Source organism: Gracilinanus agilis, chromosome 3 (genome assembly GCF_016433145.1).
Source record: "Gracilinanus agilis isolate LMUSP501 chromosome 3, AgileGrace, whole genome shotgun sequence".
NCBI classification, from domain to species: domain Eukaryota; kingdom Metazoa; phylum Chordata; class Mammalia; order Didelphimorphia; family Didelphidae; genus Gracilinanus; species Gracilinanus agilis.
The window spans coordinates 203,509,688-203,528,125 of record NC_058132.1 but is presented as its reverse complement, the minus strand read 5'-3'; the positions used below and the strand labels follow the sequence as shown (position 1 = coordinate 203,528,125).

General features: G+C 35.8%; 1 protein-coding gene across 1 annotated transcript in view; it reads right to left on the bottom strand.

Annotated features, from left to right (window-relative positions):
- Positions 1-18,438, bottom strand: part of ARCN1 (archain 1) — a 58,547-nt gene that overhangs the window by 3,434 nt on the left and 36,675 nt on the right. Inside the window, exons 2-7 of the mRNA XM_044669033.1 lie at positions 5,545-5,605; positions 4,662-4,663; positions 4,425-4,590; positions 3,668-3,815; positions 3,065-3,173; positions 358-562 (exon numbers count right to left, since the gene is read on the bottom strand). Of these exons, the coding sequence (XP_044524968.1) occupies positions 358-562; positions 3,065-3,173; positions 3,668-3,815; positions 4,425-4,590; positions 4,662-4,663; positions 5,545-5,605 (691 nt within the window). The remainder of the gene's footprint in view (positions 1-357; positions 563-3,064; positions 3,174-3,667; positions 3,816-4,424; positions 4,591-4,661; positions 4,664-5,544; positions 5,606-18,438) is intronic.

Below are 18,438 nucleotides of genomic sequence, written 5' to 3'. Positions count from 1 at the left end.
TACTAAAGCATAAAAGTATGTGTTGAGTGGCAGGAGGCAGCCAAGTGAGGGATTAAAAATATACCACCAGAAATCACAAAGCAAATAAGCCACACATAGATTAATTGTCTTTCTTACAATTGCCAAACACTTTACATGAATCATTTAATTTCTCCTCAACTCAATTAGTATTGGGGCAGGGGGAAAAAGACAGAGGGTAAAGGACTTGCCTAAGTCACACAGCGAGTCAGTGGTGGAGCAGTCTATAAATATTACCAGCTCTTCTGAGACTCCTGTTCTGATCCTGAAACCATGCCACTTACCAGCTACCATCTACCCCACTGCTTGAGTTGTGCATAGTTCCCTAGGCATAGGTACCTGTATGTTGCAATAGTTCTTTTTGGAGATGAAGGAGACTTGCACGGGAAAGAAGTCATTAGGCTGCCCAGCAATGCTAAATTCTAGGCTGCCACTCTTGTTTTTGGCATCAATCACTGGCAGGCACCACTCCAAGGTGTTTCGTCGACTGTCATGGCGATATTCACCATCAATCTCACCAATTACAGGGGCACCAACTCCAGACCTGTCAAAGGCAACAAACATATAAGATAACCTGAGATGGCAAAAGACAAAAGGAACTCAGTAAGAGCGACTAGCTCTACATTAGATCAAATGCAATCTTTTACATAGCTCTTGAGAAACAAGGCTCCAAATGAGCATAGGGACCAGAAGCCTAGCATCCTCATTTTGGGACACTTATACTTTACTGCAAGCAGAAGGCATTTAGCATGAGTATCTATGGGTCACTCTCGACTCTCATTCAGGCCTCAAGAAATATATTCTCTCTGAATCAAGGCACGTGTCTCTTGCAAACTTTGTATCTGATTTAATCCTGGATTGCGAAATTAAGAAGAAATGTATTAAACACTGGTACAGATATACTTTAGGTATTACAGGGGAAAAGCAAAATGGCACATGAAAACTTTTCATATCCAAATCTTTAATTATTTAGAGCAGATTGAATTTGGGCCTTATAGACTATGATCCTCTGGTTATATTTATAAGCCTAAGATCAGAAGCTGAACTTTAATTCAATAGGTCAGCATTTAACATGACAGTGAAAGAATTCTTCGGCAAAGTGTCTAAGGGGAAAAAAATGAATCATGATGGATGGAGGAAAAGAAAGATTTCTAGTTACCCTTAGTTTACAAGAGAACTACTAACCAGGGCCAGTTAGAGAATATTTTTCACCATGGATGAAGTTGATAAGCGATGTCAGCCACTCCTACACATTCTAAATTTACTTTCCTTTAATTCTGCAAGTAACATTTTATGCTTGTGTTAGGACAGAGTAAATAAGGGGGACATAAGAAATTCTATAAGGATGATATAATGGACCTAAAGGTTCTTTTGTACTTTATGGTTCTGATTCTATTTAGTGCCCATCTCTACATCCTGTTATAAATAAAGTATGTGTGAAGCATACCTCTGCCCTCTGATTTTGGCCATTTCTGATACTAGCTGTGCTAGAGGACAGAGGAGAGTGGGTTGTATAAGGGTCTCTTGTGGAGACTATTGCAGAACTAAGCTAAGACACAGGAAACCACCAAAACCACAATTATAGGGTAGATGGTAAAGTTAAAAAAAATTGTGGCATCCTAAAAATAGCTCAGTAAAATAAATCTTGTCAAACAAAAACCCACACCTGTCACCGTAGTTCAAGCTCTACAATGACTCAAGGCAGCCACCTATTGCTCCAAAGAAAACAGTAAATGGGTTACAGATAATAAGATGATTACTCTGTTAAAGGGAGCTGGTAATGTGCTTGGGGAAAGTACAAATGTATACTTTTTTGAATCCATATTTAAAGGGCAGGGCTGATAAAGACTGGTGTACTATATGAAGGCCTGAAATCATTTCCACGTAGGAATATGATATAAAGTTGACAAATTTAATTAATATTTTCTCCCTCTCAATTATCAGACTCACACTTAAGTGAGTAACGTCAGAAAGAACTCAACTTTTCCTCAGAGCTTAGCCATAAATCTAGACCATCAAGCGGAAATAATATAGACTAAAAGGGGAGGGGGGGGGATGAGATGGATGGATAAGTATTTATTAAGCACCTACTGTATACCTGGCACTAAACTGAGCCCTTTACAAATAGTGTCTCATTTAATCCTTATGATAACCTCAGAAGGGAGGTGCTAATATGATTCCAAATTAACGTTGAAGAAACTGAAGCAGACAGGAATTAAGAGACTTGCCCAAAGTTCCATAGCTAATAAGTATAGCGCTGAACTCAAGTCTTCCTGATTTCAGGCCCTACACTTTACTCACTGTGCTACCTGGCTGGAATATAAGGTTATGGTAGAAAAAGTTATAAAGAGATGACTGTGGGAATAAGGGCAAATAAACTACTCAAAAGGAACTGACCGAACATGCCTATTGTGTGCACAAGACTAGGAAATATCTTTTATATGGAAATTTGAGAGGTTCATATGCCTAAGGAGTTTAGTTTATGATGGCTCCAAAAAAAGTCACTCCTGTATATGGGGTGCCTCCAAAAATCCAGCCTCACCCATAACTGACACATTGGTGGCTAGTGAGTAACATGTGGAGGAAAACAAGCTGTTTCTAACTCATTTCTGCCTCTTCATTCTGTTCAAGCCTCAGTTAAAATCCTACCTTTTACAGGAAATCTTTCTTGGTCCCTCTGAATTCTAGAGTCTCTCTTCTTCACCCTGAAAGTAGCTTATTTGCCCTTGGTAATCTCCCCCTTACACTGTGAGATACTTGAAGGAAAAATGCTAGTATGTATATGATTATTGACTGATTTTGTTGAGAAATTGCTAATTTCTTTGGGACTTATGAAATAAAGCATGTAAAAACTTGGCTCAATTCTTCTAGAAGAACCTCTTATTACATGGAAAGATTAGGCTATGAAGGAGAAAACTGCTTTGAAACATTAACTGGTCTATCCCTTAAAAAAGATCAACTTTGCAAGTTTCCTAGAAGGTTGGAAAAGGACAAGTCCCAAAGCCTTGATATATAAGCTAAGCCTAGGGAAAGTGATTCCACTTACGGGAGTGGGATGGTGATGATTACATCATTCAGTTCCAAGTTCTCTTCTTGCAGCTCATACTCTATGTTGACATCACAGCCGTTTCCACTCTCAGAGGGCCAGCAGTTAACTAAAGGGACAAAACAAAGGCAGGGACACCAAGATTTATTAAAAGAAATTACAGAATGTCAGAGCTGAATAGGACCTCAGAAATCACAAAGTCCAACCCCTTCCTTTTAGAAATTAGAAACTGAAGCCCACAGAGATACTGACTTGCCTAAGGCCACTTAGCTAATAATTAACAGAATTAATTCTTAAATAAATGCCTCCTAATTCCAAATTAATGATCTTACTGCTAACAACATACTTCAAGAAGTTAGTAAACCAGAGGTAACTCATTGCAATGATCCTCAAACATCCAATTTAGTAACACAATTAGAAATGGCCACTTTAAACTGAAGCTACTGAAACAAACAAAAAACAACAACAACAACAAAAAAAACACCAGAGTTAAATTTTATATCAGTGCTGACAACAGCTCAATTTCTTGCCAAAAGAGCCAACACTACTACCAGTTCTCTCAAAATTCAGTCTGGTTCAATGATACAGATCAAAGGCCCTTACTTGTCAATGGAATGAAAGATTCCTCTGTGGTCTGTAGCCTCCACTTTAGAACTCCAACATCACTGTTGACTGGGAATGACTTCTCAGGGTTCTTCAAGCCAATTAGAGACTCTGCAGTAAACAGTTTTTTGTCCACATTTGGGTGGGTCTGATATGACAGAAAGGAGAAAGAAGAGTCTTTACTTAAATCTGGATAAGACAAGATTCAAAGTATTCCATTTCTGGTCTTATGAAGTCCAAAGCTTTAATTTAGGGAAAAGAAATTCCTAAAAAAATGAACTAGTGACAGATCCCAAGAAGGGACTTCTCTCATAAAAGTTATAGGATATTTAAATGTTAATTCCAATCCCTATTCCTCTCTATGGGAAAGCCTAACTTCTAAAATGCTGTTAGGTTTATGGAAAAAATTTGCATGTAAAAAAGGTAAAAAACGATAATGTTTCACTTGTGAATGGGGAAGGGAAATCAAGAGACTGACACAAAGTTTTTAAAAATGTGATCAAGCATTATGAGGAAAGAAATTAATACTATGAAATCAAAGACATTTAATTCATTTGGTTCTTATCATTTAGTCAACAATCTGAATAATCTTGCTCTTTCTGAACTATGACAATAATATTCACCTCTGCCATATATTAAATTGCTATGTTTTGTAACCTTATACAATAGATTTCAAAAGCCTTCTTATAATACCTAGTCCTTGATAGCTATTCTAATTTGATGTACCGCTAAAGGTTTTTCCTTTGCCTCCACTTACTTGTAGCTGTACTCCCTTCTTGTCGTCATTTTCCACGTGTAGACGAATCCGACCAAATTTGTCATCTGAGATTCTCAGCATGATCATGCCATGTAACTCCATGTTCTGTAAGCCTCCATCTCGTCCACAGGTCAATGCAATTTTTTCTTCAATCTTCATATGCACACTACAGGCAAAAGAAAGTCACTTACTCAGGTTGGAAAAAGAAAATGAGGTATTCTTCAATGTTAAACCTACCACTGCCAGCACGTCTTTAAAGATGCTTCTACTCTGATATTACATTTTTACCAAAAAACAAACAAATAAATAAATAAATAAAATAATTTAAAAATAAAAAACCTCTAGTGGTTTCCCCACTGCCTAATGAATAATAAACTACTACTAGTATGATTTGGCATTCAAAACCCTTTATAATTAGGCTCCAATTCATCTTTCCTGTCTTAACATGATCCTCCTTGAACTCCATCTATTTAAAGCCCTCCCTTCTAGCAAAGAACCAGTCTTCCTCCATGAAGTGTTCACAGATGCTCCAATCTTTGGACCTCTTTCTCTTTAGACTTTTTTTTAGTACTTCACCTGAACCTCTTCTTTGCACCAACTTAATCCCATTTTTAAGTTATTTGTGTATATATTTTTCCTTCCTATAAGCATGCAAATTCTTTGAAAGAATGGTGTCTTATACTCTATTACAAATATGAATAATACAGAAATAGGTTTTGAGTAATAAGACATATATAAACCAGTAGAAGTGCTTGTCAGCTCTGGGAGGGGGAAGAGAAGAGGAGAGGGAGAGAACGCGAATCATGTAACAAGTCTAAAAGAATGATGCCATAAATATACACACAACTCTCTTTGTAACCTCAGTTCTCAGCACAGTACACCTTATAGTAGGCACTTATTTTTTAATGCGTAGGTTAGATCCCCAAATTATCTCTCTAAGTCCAAACTGTCACTGACAACTTTCTTATAACATCCAAGCTTTAGCAATCTATTAGGTTTATCTCAGACATTTCTACTTCAGGAAATCTACAGAGGGTCAGTCATCCTGCCATTCATTCATTCATTCATTCATTCATTCATTCATTCCTTTCTTTCTTTCTTCCTTCCTTCCTTCCTTCCTTCCTTCCTTCCTTCCTTCCTTCCTTCCTTCCTTCCTTTCTTTCTTTCTTCTTTTTCTTTCCCTTTAACCTTTTGCTTTATGATGAATACTAAGTAGTATCAGTTTGAAAGCAATAAAAAAAAAGCTATAGCAATTTAAGTAAAATTTCTTGCTCAGTTCACAGAGCTAGGAAAAATCTGAAGTCAAATTTGAACCCAGAACCTCCTCTCTCCAGGCCTATCTCCCTATCCACTGAACCACTTAGCTGCCCCATTGACACTTTATTTTTCAATCATTTTTAGCCTCACAGAATGACATTAGTATCAGCCTATCTCCTTTACTCTACCACAAAAAATGATAATTCTAATATCACAAAAGCAACTAGTATACTTATTGAAATATTAGCTTTTATAACCCTCAACTTGATGTTTCTTTTTTAAATTACTATAGAAACCTGAAAATATCCACAAACATGAACATTCCCTTATAAAAAGAAAAAAAGACAGAAAAGTATTTGGAATAAGGCACAGTGAATTTCTATTAAGTAGAACTTTTTGTTGTTGTTCTAAGTTCCAGTACTGCAGGGTTGCTCTGTATCCCCTTCTTAACTTTCTTTTGATCTCTTCCCTGTAGTTTTAAAATGTCATTGACCTATTCCTTTCTTTTATTATTTTTTATGTATAATTATCATTCCTTCACACACTCTCCCATAATTCCTCCCCCCAACAAAAATTGAAACTCCCTCAATACAAAAAAAGTGGAGGTTGAGTGAAGCAAAATAATTGTACGTTGACCATATTTTTAAATTCTACACTTCTAAACTGTCAACGTTCTTCAATGAAGCAGGAAATATAATTCATCATCAGTTCTCAGAAGACCTGACTGGTCATTTAACTGATTATATTTTTTAATTCATGTAGGCAAGTAAATAGTTGGTGCACTCTGGGTATGGAGTCAGGAAAATCTGAGTTCAAATTTGTCCTAAGACACTTGATAGATGAATGAACTTGGACAAGTCACTTAAAGCACAAATCTGCTTCAGTTTCCTCACTGTAAAATGAGAATCAACCTTGCAAAGTTTTGAGATGATTAAATTAAATATTTGTAAAGTACTTAGCATAGCACCTCACATATAGTAGACAGTTAAATACTTCTTTCCTTCTTAAATTGTTCTTTTTGTACTAATCACTTCATTCTCCATGTCTTCCCAGGTTTCTCTAAATCTTTTTATCTTTTTCTTTTCTTTTTATCTTTTCTTACTTTACAATATCCAGTTACATACACATTGCATAATGTTTTTGCCACTCTCCTATGTGTGTTTATATGGGGGGTGTAGTTCTATAGTTTCTAGTTCTTTGACAATTGACATTCAGTCAATATAAATTGGGGAATAAAAGATATGGGATGAGATAGAATTAGAGTAAGAATTGATTTATTATACTAGCCCTTCAAATAGCCAAAAAAGTTTATGTCTCAATAAGGTCCCTCACAATCAGTCCTGGACAATGTGACTTTCTATATCAGTAATATAGTGTTATATTCCTATTCTCCCACTCCAATATCCTCAAAAAAAGTTCTCTTGAAAAATCTTAATGATTTCTTGTCATTACTTGAGATAAATTAAGTCACTCTGGGGACTTAGAACATTAGAGTCAGGAATACTTTTTTTTTTTCCTATACAAGATGTCCTTAAAGTCTTGACACTGGTTTAAGTTTTAGTAGCCTAAAATGAAACAGTCTATTTAAATTCAGTTTTGATAGCTTACACTGGCAAGAAAAATTTGGGGACATCCTTTATATTAAAGTCTATGAAAGAAATGTACTATAGATGTCAATCACTGCTATCATTGCTGGAAACATTACAGACAGTCGGGACATCACAGAATAAATTTGAATATTGGAACCATTGTCTGCACTTCTCAAATAGGATGTAATACTAGTGTGTGTTGTTCTGTTTTGTTTTTCTGTCTTTTCTCTACACGTGGCCTTCCCTTACCACATTCATAGTAGAGTCTATCATAGTGCCCATACATCATTTGCCAGCAATCTTGATTATGCGACTAATAAAAAAGAAGACTGATTTCTTTTGTTGTTAGAGTCCCCACCACCACCTGCATCTCCCCAAGATCAATGAAACATTTAAAATAAAATGATTATTGGGGGCAGCTGGGTAGCTCAGTGATTTGAGAGTCAGGTCTAGAGATGGGAGGTCCTAGGTTCAAATACAACTTCAGACACTTCCTAGCTGTGTGACCCTGGGCAAGTCACTTAACTCCAATTGCCTAGCTCTTACCACTCTTCTGCATTGGAGCCAATACACAGTATCGACTCCAGGATGGAAGTTAAGGATTTAAAAAACAAACAATTAAATAAATAAATAAGCAAATAAATAGATGCATGAATGAATAAATAATATGATAATTAAAGAAAAGCTTGAAAAGATTTATATGAAGTGATGTGATATGAAGTGAAGTGAGCAGAACCAGTAACAGCATTAATGTATGATGATCAGCTAAGAAAGACAATTATTATCAGCAGTTCAAGGATCCAATACAACTCCAAGAAATGCATGACAAAAAAAGCTATCCATGACCACCATTTTTACTTTATTTCCCTCATGAGCTTTATTCTCTTGTATAAGCAACATGTGTGTTCTTTCACAATATGACAAATATTGAAATATGGATTGCATGACAGTACATGTATAACCTATATACTTTATCTGCTAATTTGGAGGGGGGTGGAAATAGGGAGTAAAGAAAAGAACAGAGATCACAAAATATCAGAAAATGATTATTCAATCACATCTATATGTAATCTAGGAAAGAAAAAACATAGTAAATATTTTGACTTTGTCCCTAGAAATAGAAAATGAGTATATTTATTCAATTGGGAAACGCAACTCCTCTCCTCCAATCCATAGGAAAGTCAGCATAGTTTAGCTTCTGAGAAAGAATCACATGAGATGTGTTTAGATGGAGCTAGAAACAAAGTCTGACAAGGTTAAATTGAGAAAATCTTTCCATTCTGAAGCACTTCGATTAGACAGTTGTATAAATTCAGGGAAATTAGAATCCCTTATCACCTTAATCACTCCAGAAATGGTCAAGATGGGGGCAGGGAGACGGGGATGAAAAATGCTACGGTGGAAAGAGAATCCACCTGCAAATCCTGACTCTTAGGAAAGGAAAGATTTTCCTGTGACCTTAAATAAGTCATTAAATGATGCTTCATATATAAAAAAAAAGGGGCTTGAATAAATTATCTACAGAGTGAATTCTAGGTTTCAATCCTATAATATGAAGTGAGCTACTAAACATTTTGTGAAGAGCCCTGTACAACAAAAGATTGGGTAAAAGATAACATTCAAAACCCAGCAATACCAAGAGTAAATTGAAGCCCGAATTTATGGATAGAAGAAAGTATTTGTTGCTCCTCTAGCCCTGAGATATGAAATAGATCTTTCATTTTATTACTTAATATGAATAATAATTTGATATACCAATGACCTGAAATCTCAGTGCGGTCCAGAAAAGGAAGGTTACTTGTCTTATTTTCAGTAGCAAGATGAACATAAAATAATCGTCCTGCTTTTTTTGTGGTTTATTGTTTTAGGAAACTTTGGCAAAGCACACTCTCTTTACCATTTCAGATAGGCTCCTACTCTGAAATTTATAATCTTAAAAAATATTAGGTACCTTGAGTTTAAGTGATTTACCTGGGTTCACAAAGGCAAAGTGTGCCAAAGGCAAGATTAGAACCCAGGCCTTCCTTCCAGATTTTGAAGGCAGTTCTCTATTCATTTTATCATGTCCTTGTCTATACATGAACGATGAAACCAAGTGTGATCCCTTTGTCCAAGCAAGATACTTTTGAGGGAAAGTCCCATCAAGAAAATGAGGAATATAAACATCAACAAAGTATTCCATCCCCAAATCTTTGAATTTAAGAGTTGATAGTTACCTTAGAGATATCTAATGAGGTGGTTCCCAACCAATAAATCATGGTGCAGACTATTGTTAGTTTGAGGGGAGGGGAGGGAACTTATATATAATCATTGATTGAGGCCCAACTCATTCATTATAATAGATAAAAAACTATTGTCTGTAGGAGAATAAATAGTATGTCTTGTGCATATGTTTTGTTATTTTTCAAGTGCATAAAGATGCTACTTGGACTAATAAAGTAAGATAAAAGGAACCTAAAAGTATTACAGAGTATAGTTACATTTTATCAGTATGCATTTTTTCAATTGACAGATGCAAATAGTACAACTATAATTACATGGGGTCTTCAACTTTATTTTATCTTAAAAGGGATAGTCCTTCTCAAAAACATTGGGAACTGCTGATTTGGGCCTACCTCTTCATTGTATGGATGAGGGAACTGAAACCCAGAGAGGTTAAGCAATGTGTTTTAAATTAAATAATCAATTCAATATCCACACCTGGAAAGGAAAGAATTTTTTCTGTGATTGACACAGCTTTCAATTAGATTCTTTAGAGAAGTATTTTTTTAATTCTCATGTCACAATATTTTGCAATTTGTACTAAAAAAAGTACTAGATCCCAATTCCATTTTACAGATGGACTAACTGATGTAAAAAGTATCTATCAGACATATTATAGTGGCTAGAGCTAGAAAGAAATATCAGGTAACTTTGACCTAGTGCTTAATTTCTGGGGTCTCATGAACACAGAGATCAATCGAATTCTAAATTTTTTAAAGTACTTTATATTCATGAGCTTTCCTAATTTTTGCATAAGCCCAGTTATTTTCTACAGGTGCTTTATGTTTTTGTTTATTTTTAACAGAAAATGTTAAAACTGCACCCACTCATCCCCAATTTCAAGCCTTTTTTTAAACCTGTGCCTTATTTACTTGCTAAGTTTGAACATTTTTATTTCTCTCCAAAAAACCATAGTTTGTCCTATCTCCTGGACTCCTGTGCCACCATTGTCTCTTGAATAAAGCTGCTAATTGAATGCACAGAACATTCAAATATCATTATGATTCTGTCAAAAGAATAAACATGTCAAGTGTCAACAAAGCATTCTAAGTCTGCTCTGCTTCCAACTGAGTCAAAATAGATTGCTTTAAATTTGTTCTTCTTTGGTGAATATTTGAAAGAGGATCAGGGTACACCTGTTAAATTAACACATTGACTGTGCACCAAGCCTGTTCATCTGTACAGTAAATAAATTAAAAATGTGGAGCCTCTTGCAATTCTCAGTTCAATCTGACTGACTGTAGCACCTCTCTAATCAAATATATCCACATGATATTGTAAGCTACATTACAGCGCATTAATAGCTTGTAAAGTGAAATTGCTGCAACATGATGTACTGTATTCCTGAAGCAGTGACAAATTTATCATTGATAGATGCACTAATGGATATGTTGGATTGCGATAAATATAAATTCAGGATAGCAATTGCAGAGCATTAAAAATGTCATATATGAGTTTCACTATTTATGGGGCTGAGTCTGCTGGTAACACAAATGACACTCTCTGCTCTAAGCCACTAGCATTTGGGGGTTCCAAAGAAAAGAGAGTGGTCTTACAAAAAAAAACAACAGCCACACAGTCTTAAGACTATGGTCAGAGCTATTCAGTTCTCATTTAATTCTCCAGAGACTTGGCTCCTTGTGTTTGGCATCCCCTAGCTTACTAGCTCCTTTCTCAAAGCTTGGGTTCTTCTCCTTCTGTAGCTTTTCCAAAATCTTATTCTTCAGCTAACATCCTGTGTTAGGATTCATCCAGTCATTGATCTATACCCAGAAGCATTACATCAGAGGAGTATCTAAACTCCTTCAAAAGGAAATCCTGGCACACCAGTCCCACCAGACCAGTGCTGAATGTCTTATTGCTGTTACATGTTTCCATCACTCAGATGTATCTTATGCCCCTGCATAGTCTTGGTGACCTTAAAGACATTGTTTCATGTCAAGAAAAGCAAGTAGGACCTCAGCATCCAGAGAATGGTTGGTGGAAAGAAACAGGAGCAGCTTAGATGATTTCTTAGCAATGCCTTAGACAGGATTTCAAATGGGAACACATACATCTGGATTGAGTCAAACACGCATTGTAGATTTTCCTATGAAAAAGAGTAGTCCTTGAAGTATGTCTGGGGAGTTAGTGACTAGCTGCAGGAACAAAGTCTATGGAACATTTGGAAACATGTAGATATGGTCGATGAAGAACTAGTGTTCTAGTTATGCTACATTTGCAGATTTCAACATTTTGCTTGATAATGAAATGTGTTGCAATCACGTACGTGTGCCCTACTCATAATATTTAGCCTACATCTACAGCCAATGTTTCCTGTACTCAGTACATTTTTATTTTCAACATTCTAGAGCAAATGATTCTGTATATTTGGGAATCAGATGTCAAAACGCATCTTTGATATCAATAGGAAGATGTCAAACTGGGGGTGTTTTAGATAGTTATCCTCAGTATAGTTTTAAAAATTCAACAAACGTTTAGTAACTGTAATTCAGTTTAATGTGAAATGAAGTTAGTTTGCTTTTCAAATCAGTCTGTTAATCACGAAACCCAGATTACCAAATTCTATTCTAAAATGAATACAATGGATGTTATTCAACAGAGGTGAATCACATAAGTAGCATTATTAAGCAGGCATAAAGTAAGTACATAAACAATACAAAACTTTCACAATCTCAGCCTTATGGTATTTTTTAAAACATTTATTAATATTCATTTTTAACCTGTTTACATACTTTATGCCCCTACTTTCCCCTTCACCCCCTGCTCTCCCCCCACCCATGGCCAACACACATTTCCACTGGTAGTAACATGTGTTCTTGTTCAGGGCCTATTTCCATATTGTTGTTAGTTGCATTGGTGTGGTAGTTTCGAGTCTACATCCCCAATCATGTCCGCCTCAGCCCCTGCATTCAAGGAATTGTTTATTTTCTATGTTTCCTCTCCTACAGTCCTTCCTCTGAACGTGGGTAGCATCTTTACCATAAATCCCTCAGAGCTGTCTTGTGTCATTGCATTGCTGCTGGTACAGAAGTCCATTACATTCAATTTTACCACAGTATATCAGTCTCTGTGTACAATGTTCTTCTGGCTCTGCTCCTTTCACTCTGCATCAGTTCCTAGAGGTCTTTCCAGTTCACCTGGAACTCCTCCAGTTTATTATTCTTTTTAGCACAATAGTATTCCATCACCAGCATATACCACAGTTTATTCAGCCATTCCCCAATTGAAGGACATACCCTCCTTTTCCAGTTCTTTGCCACCACAAAAAGCGCAGCTATAAATGTTTTCGTACAAGTCTGTTTATCTATGATCTCTTTGGGGTACAAATCCAACAGTGGTATGGCTGGATCAAAGGGCAGGCATTCTTTTATAGCCCTTTGAGCATAGTTCCAAATTGCCAGCCAGAATGGTTGGATCAGTTCACAGCTCCACCAGCAATGCATTAATGTCCCAATTTTGCCACATCCCCTCCAGCATTCATTACTCTCCCCTTCTTTCATTTTAGCCAATCTGCTAGGTGTGAGGTGATACCTCAGAGTTGTTTTGATTTGCATTTCTCTAATTATTAGAGATTTAAAACACTTTCTCATGTGCTTATTGATACTTTTGATTTCTTTACCTGAGAATTGCCTATTCATGTCTCTTGCCCATTTTTCAATTGGGGAATGGCTTGATTTTTTATACAATTGATTTAACTCCTTGTATATTTGAGTAATTAGACCCCTGTTAGAGTTTTTTGTTATAAAGATTTTTTCCCAATATGTTGTTTCCCTTATGATTTTTTTTTACCCTTGTACTTCAGTGTATTGTCTCATAGGTGGAAGATTGGTAAGGGTGGGCAATGGGGGTCAAGTGACTTGCCCAGGGTCACACAGCTGGGAAGTGGCTGAGGCTGGGTTTAGTAGGACCTCCTGTCTCTAGGCCTGACTCTCACTCCACTGAGCTACCCAGCTGCCCCTCCCTTATGATTGTGACTACATTATTTTTGTTTGTACAAAAGCTTTTTAGCTTAATATAATCAAAACCATTTAATTTACATTTTGTAATTTTCTATAACTCTTGCTTGGTTTTAAAATCTATCCTTTCCCAGAGATCTGACAGGTATACTATTTTGTGTTTACTTAACTTATTTATAGTTTCCCTCTTTATATTCAGGTCATTCACACATTCTGAATTTATCTTGGTGTAGGGTGTGAGATGTTGATCTAAACCTAATCTCTCCCATATTGTTTTCCAAATTTCCCAGCAGTTTTTGTCAAATAGTGGATTCATGTCCCAAAAGTTGGGCTTTTTGAGTTTATCTTACAATGTCTTGCTGACATCATTAACCCCAAGTCTGTTCCACTGATCCTCCCTTCTATCTCTTAGCCAGCACCATATTGTTTTGATGACTGCTGCTTTATAGTATAGTTTAATGTCTGGTACTGCTAGACCCCCTTCCTTCACATTTTTTTTCATTATTCCCCTTGATATTCTTGATTTTTTGTTATTCCAAATGAATTTGTTATAGTTTTTACTAATTCAGTAAAAAAGTTTTTTGGTAATTTGATAGGTATGGCACTAAATAGGTAAATTAATTTGGGTAGAATGTTCATTTTTATTATGTTAGCTCGTCCTACCCATGAACAATTAATGGCTTTCCAATTGTTTAGATCCAGTTTTATTTTTTTGGAAAGTGTTTTGTAGTTGTTTTCGTATAATTGCTGTGTTTGTTTTGGTAGATAGATTCCCAAGTATTTTATATTGTCTAGGATGATTCTCTTTCTACCTCTTGCTGCTCTAATGTGTTGGAAATATATAGAAATGCTGATGATTTATGTGCATTTATTTTGTATCCTGCAACTTTGCTAAAGTTGTTGATTATTTCTACCAGCTTCTTACTTGATTCTCTAGGTTTTTCAAGTAGATCATCATATCATCTGCAAGGAGTGATAACTTAGTCTCCTCATTGCCTATTTTGATACCTTCAATTTCTTTTTCTTCTCTAATTGCTATTGCTAGTGTTTCTAGTACTATGTTGAATAATAGAGGTGATAATGGGCAAACTTGTTTCACTCCTGATCTTATTGGGAAGGCTTCTAATTTATCCCCATTGCATATAATGGTTGTTGATGGTTTTAGGTATATACTGTTTATTATTTTTAGGAAAGGTCCTTTTATTCCTATACTTTTCAGTGTTTTCAATAGGAATGGATGCTGTATTTTGTCAAAGGCTTTTTCAGCATCTATTGAGATAATCATGTAATTTTTGTTTGTTAGACTGTTGATATGGTCAATTATGTGGATGGTTTTCCTAATGTTGAACCATCCTTGCATTCCTGGTATAAATCCCACCTGATCATGGTGGATGATCTTCTTAATTACTTGCTGGAGTCTCTTTGCTAATATTCAATTTAAGATTTTTGCATCTATGTTCATTAGGGAGATTGGTCTATCATTTTCTTTTTCTGTTTTTGGTCTACCTGGCTTTGGAATCAGTACCATATTTGTGTCATAAAAGGAATTTGGTAGGACTCCTTCTTTGCTTATCATATCAAATAATTTGTATAGTATTGGGATTAGTTGCTCTTTGAAAGTCTGATAGAATTCACTTGTGAATCCATCAGGTCCTAGTGATTTTTTCTTAGGGAGTTCTTTGATGGCTTGTTCAATTTCTCTTTCTGATATGGGATTATTTAGGTATTCCATTTCTTCTGCTAATCTAGGCAATTTATATTTTTGTAGATATTCATCCATATCTCCTAAATTGTTATATTTGTTGCCATATAATTGGGTAAAATAGTTTTTAATGATTGCCTTAATTTCCCTTTCATTAGAGGTGAGGTCTCCCTTTTCGTCTTTAATACTGTCAATTTGGTTTTCTTCTTTCCTTTTTCTTATTAGATTGACCAGTACTTTTTCTATTTTATCTGTTTTTTTCAAAATACCAGCTTCTAGTCTTATTTATTAATTCAATAGTTCTTTTACTTTCGATTTTATTAATTTCTCCCTTGATTTTTAGTATTTCTAATTTAGTTTTCATCTGGGGATTTTTAATTTGTTCGCTTTCTAATTTTTTGAGTTGCATACCCAATTCATTAATCTCTGCCCTCCTTAATTTGTTAATATATGCATTCAAGGATATAAATTTCCCCCTGAGTACTGCCTTGGCTGCATCCCACAGAGTTTGGTAGGATGTCTCATCATTGTCATTCTCTTCAATGAAATTGTTGATTGTTTCTATGATTTCTTCTTTGACAAATTGGTTTTGGAGAATCATATTGTTTAATTTCCAATTGGTTTTTGATTTGCCTGTCCAGGTGCCCTTACTAATTATTATTTTTATTGCATTATGATCTGAGAAGGTTACATTTATTATATCTGCTCCATTGCATTTGTTTGCAATGATTCTATCTCCTATTACATGGGCAATCATTGTGAATGTACCATGTGTAGCTGAAAAGAAGGTGTATTCCTTTTTGTCCCTATTTATTTTTCTCCACATACCAATTAAATCTAATTTTTCTAGGGCTTCATTCACCTCTCTTACCTCTTTCTTATTTACTTTTTGGTTTGATTTATCTAGATCTGAAAGAGGAATATTTAGATCTCCCACTATTATGGTTTTCCTATCTATTTCCTTCTTGAGCTCTGCCAGTTTCTCCTTTATGAATTTGGATGCTATACCACTTTGTGCATATATATTGAGCAGTGTTATTTCCTCATTGTTTATACTAACTTTAATCAGGATGTAATGACCTTCCCTGTCTTTTTTAATCATATCTATTTTTACTTTGGCTTTGTCAGAGATCATAATAGCCACTCCTGCCTTCTTTTTTTCATTTGTCTCCCCAAAGGTTTTGCTCAAGCCCTTAACCTTAAACTTGTGTGTGTCTACCCACGTCATATGTGTTTCTTGTAGACAACATATGGTAGGATTTTGGTTTCTGATCCACTCTGCTATTTGCTTCTGTTTTATGAGCGAGTTCATCCCATTCCCATTCAGAGTTACAATTATCAGTTGTGCATTCACTGACATTTTTGTATCCTCCCCTAGACCCACCCCTTCTTCTTACACTATTTTCTTTTAAACCAGTGTTTTGCTTTGACACAGTATCCCTTATCCCCTCCCTTGATTGACTTCTCTTTCTGCCCCCTCCCTTGTTATTCCCATCTTTTTGTTTTTTAAAGGCCTAATGAATTCCCTCCCCCTTCTTCTTCCCTCCCTTTTTTGACCTCCCCACTCCTCTGCTCCCTTTGGTTTGTCCCTTCTTACTTTCTCAGTAGGGTTAGATAGAGTTTTTTATCTGAATGGATAATAAAGGTACTCTTCCCTCTCCGGGTTGATTACACTGAGAGTAAGGTGTGATTATTCCCTCTCAACACTCTCTTCCTCTCCTTCTTATAATAGTATTTATCTCCTCCCCTTCCCATGTCCTCTTTGTGTGTAATAGAATATCCTATTTTTCTTATTTACTCAGATTTTTCTTGGTGTTCCCTATTATTCCCCCCCTCTTTCTCACCCCCCATGTCATCTTAAACCATTTAGTATCCTATCCTCCCTATGAATTATTCTTCGGGTTGCTATAATAGTGAATATTATAATAGTGAATAGAGTTCACTACAGAGAATTATACATAGCTTTTCTCCACATAGTAATACAGATAATTAGATCTTATTTAAGCCCTTAAAGAATCAAATTTAAAAATTATAAGTTTTCTTTCTTTTCCCTCTGTTTCTTATTTACCTTTTCATGTTTCTCTTGATTTTTGTGGTTGGGTATCAAACTTTCCATTTAGTCCTGGTCTCTTTTTTTCAAAAACTTGGTATTCTTCAATTTTGTTGAATGCCCATACTTTCCCTTGGAAGTATATAGTCAGTTTCGATGGGTAGTTGATCCATGGCTGATCCATCTCTCTTGCCTTTCTGAATATCGTGTTCCAAGCCTTGTGGTCTTTTAGTGTGGAGGCTGCCAGATCCTGTGTGATCCTAATTGTTGCTCCTTGATATTTGAATTGTCTCTTTCTGGCTTCTTATTATATTTTTTCTTTTACTTGAAAGCTCTTGAATTTTGTTATTATATTCCTTGGTGTTGACTTTTCTGTGTCCAGTGTAGAGGGTGTTCTATGGATCCATTCAATGTCTATATTGCCCTCTTGTTGTAGAACTTCAGGGCAGTTTTGCTGAATAATTTCTTTAAGTATGGAGTCCAAGTTTCTATTAATTTCTGCCTTTTCAGGAAGACCAATGATTCTCAAATTGTCTCTTCTCAACCAGTTTTCTTGGTCTGTAACTTTCTCATTAATATATTTCATGTTTCCTTCTATTTTATCAGTCTTTTGACTTTGTTTTATTTGTTCTTGTTTTCTTGAGAGATCATTGTGTTCTAATTTTTCAATTCTAGCCTTTAAGGACTGGTTTTTGGCTATAATCTTTTGGTTTCTGGCTATAATCTTTTGGTTTTCCTTTTCAATCTTGTCATTTCTGGTGTTCAATTTGCTTATCAGTTCATTTGATTTCTGAGCCTCACTTTCCAATTGCAAAATTCTACCTTTTAAGCTGTTATTTTCTTGCCAGATCTCTTCCATTTTCTTCAACATCTCATTTTTGAACTCTTTAATAGCTTGTGACCAGCTTTCATTTTTCTGGTAATGTTTGGATATGATTACTTGTTTGTCCTCCTCTGTTGTCTGGATTTTCTCTGTGTAAAAGTTGTAGAGTGTTCCAGAGTTTTTCTTGATAATCTTTTTCTTCTTCTGGAGTTCTTGGCTTGCCATCATTAGCCCCGCCCCCTTTCAGCTTTGTCTTCACACTCAGGGTCTGCCTGAACTTTCTAAGCTCCCAGGGGCTATGGTCTCCTTGTCCTTGGGGTCAGGCCTCCTGGTAGACCCTGGTCTGCCCCTCTCCCCAAGGCTCCTTTAGCA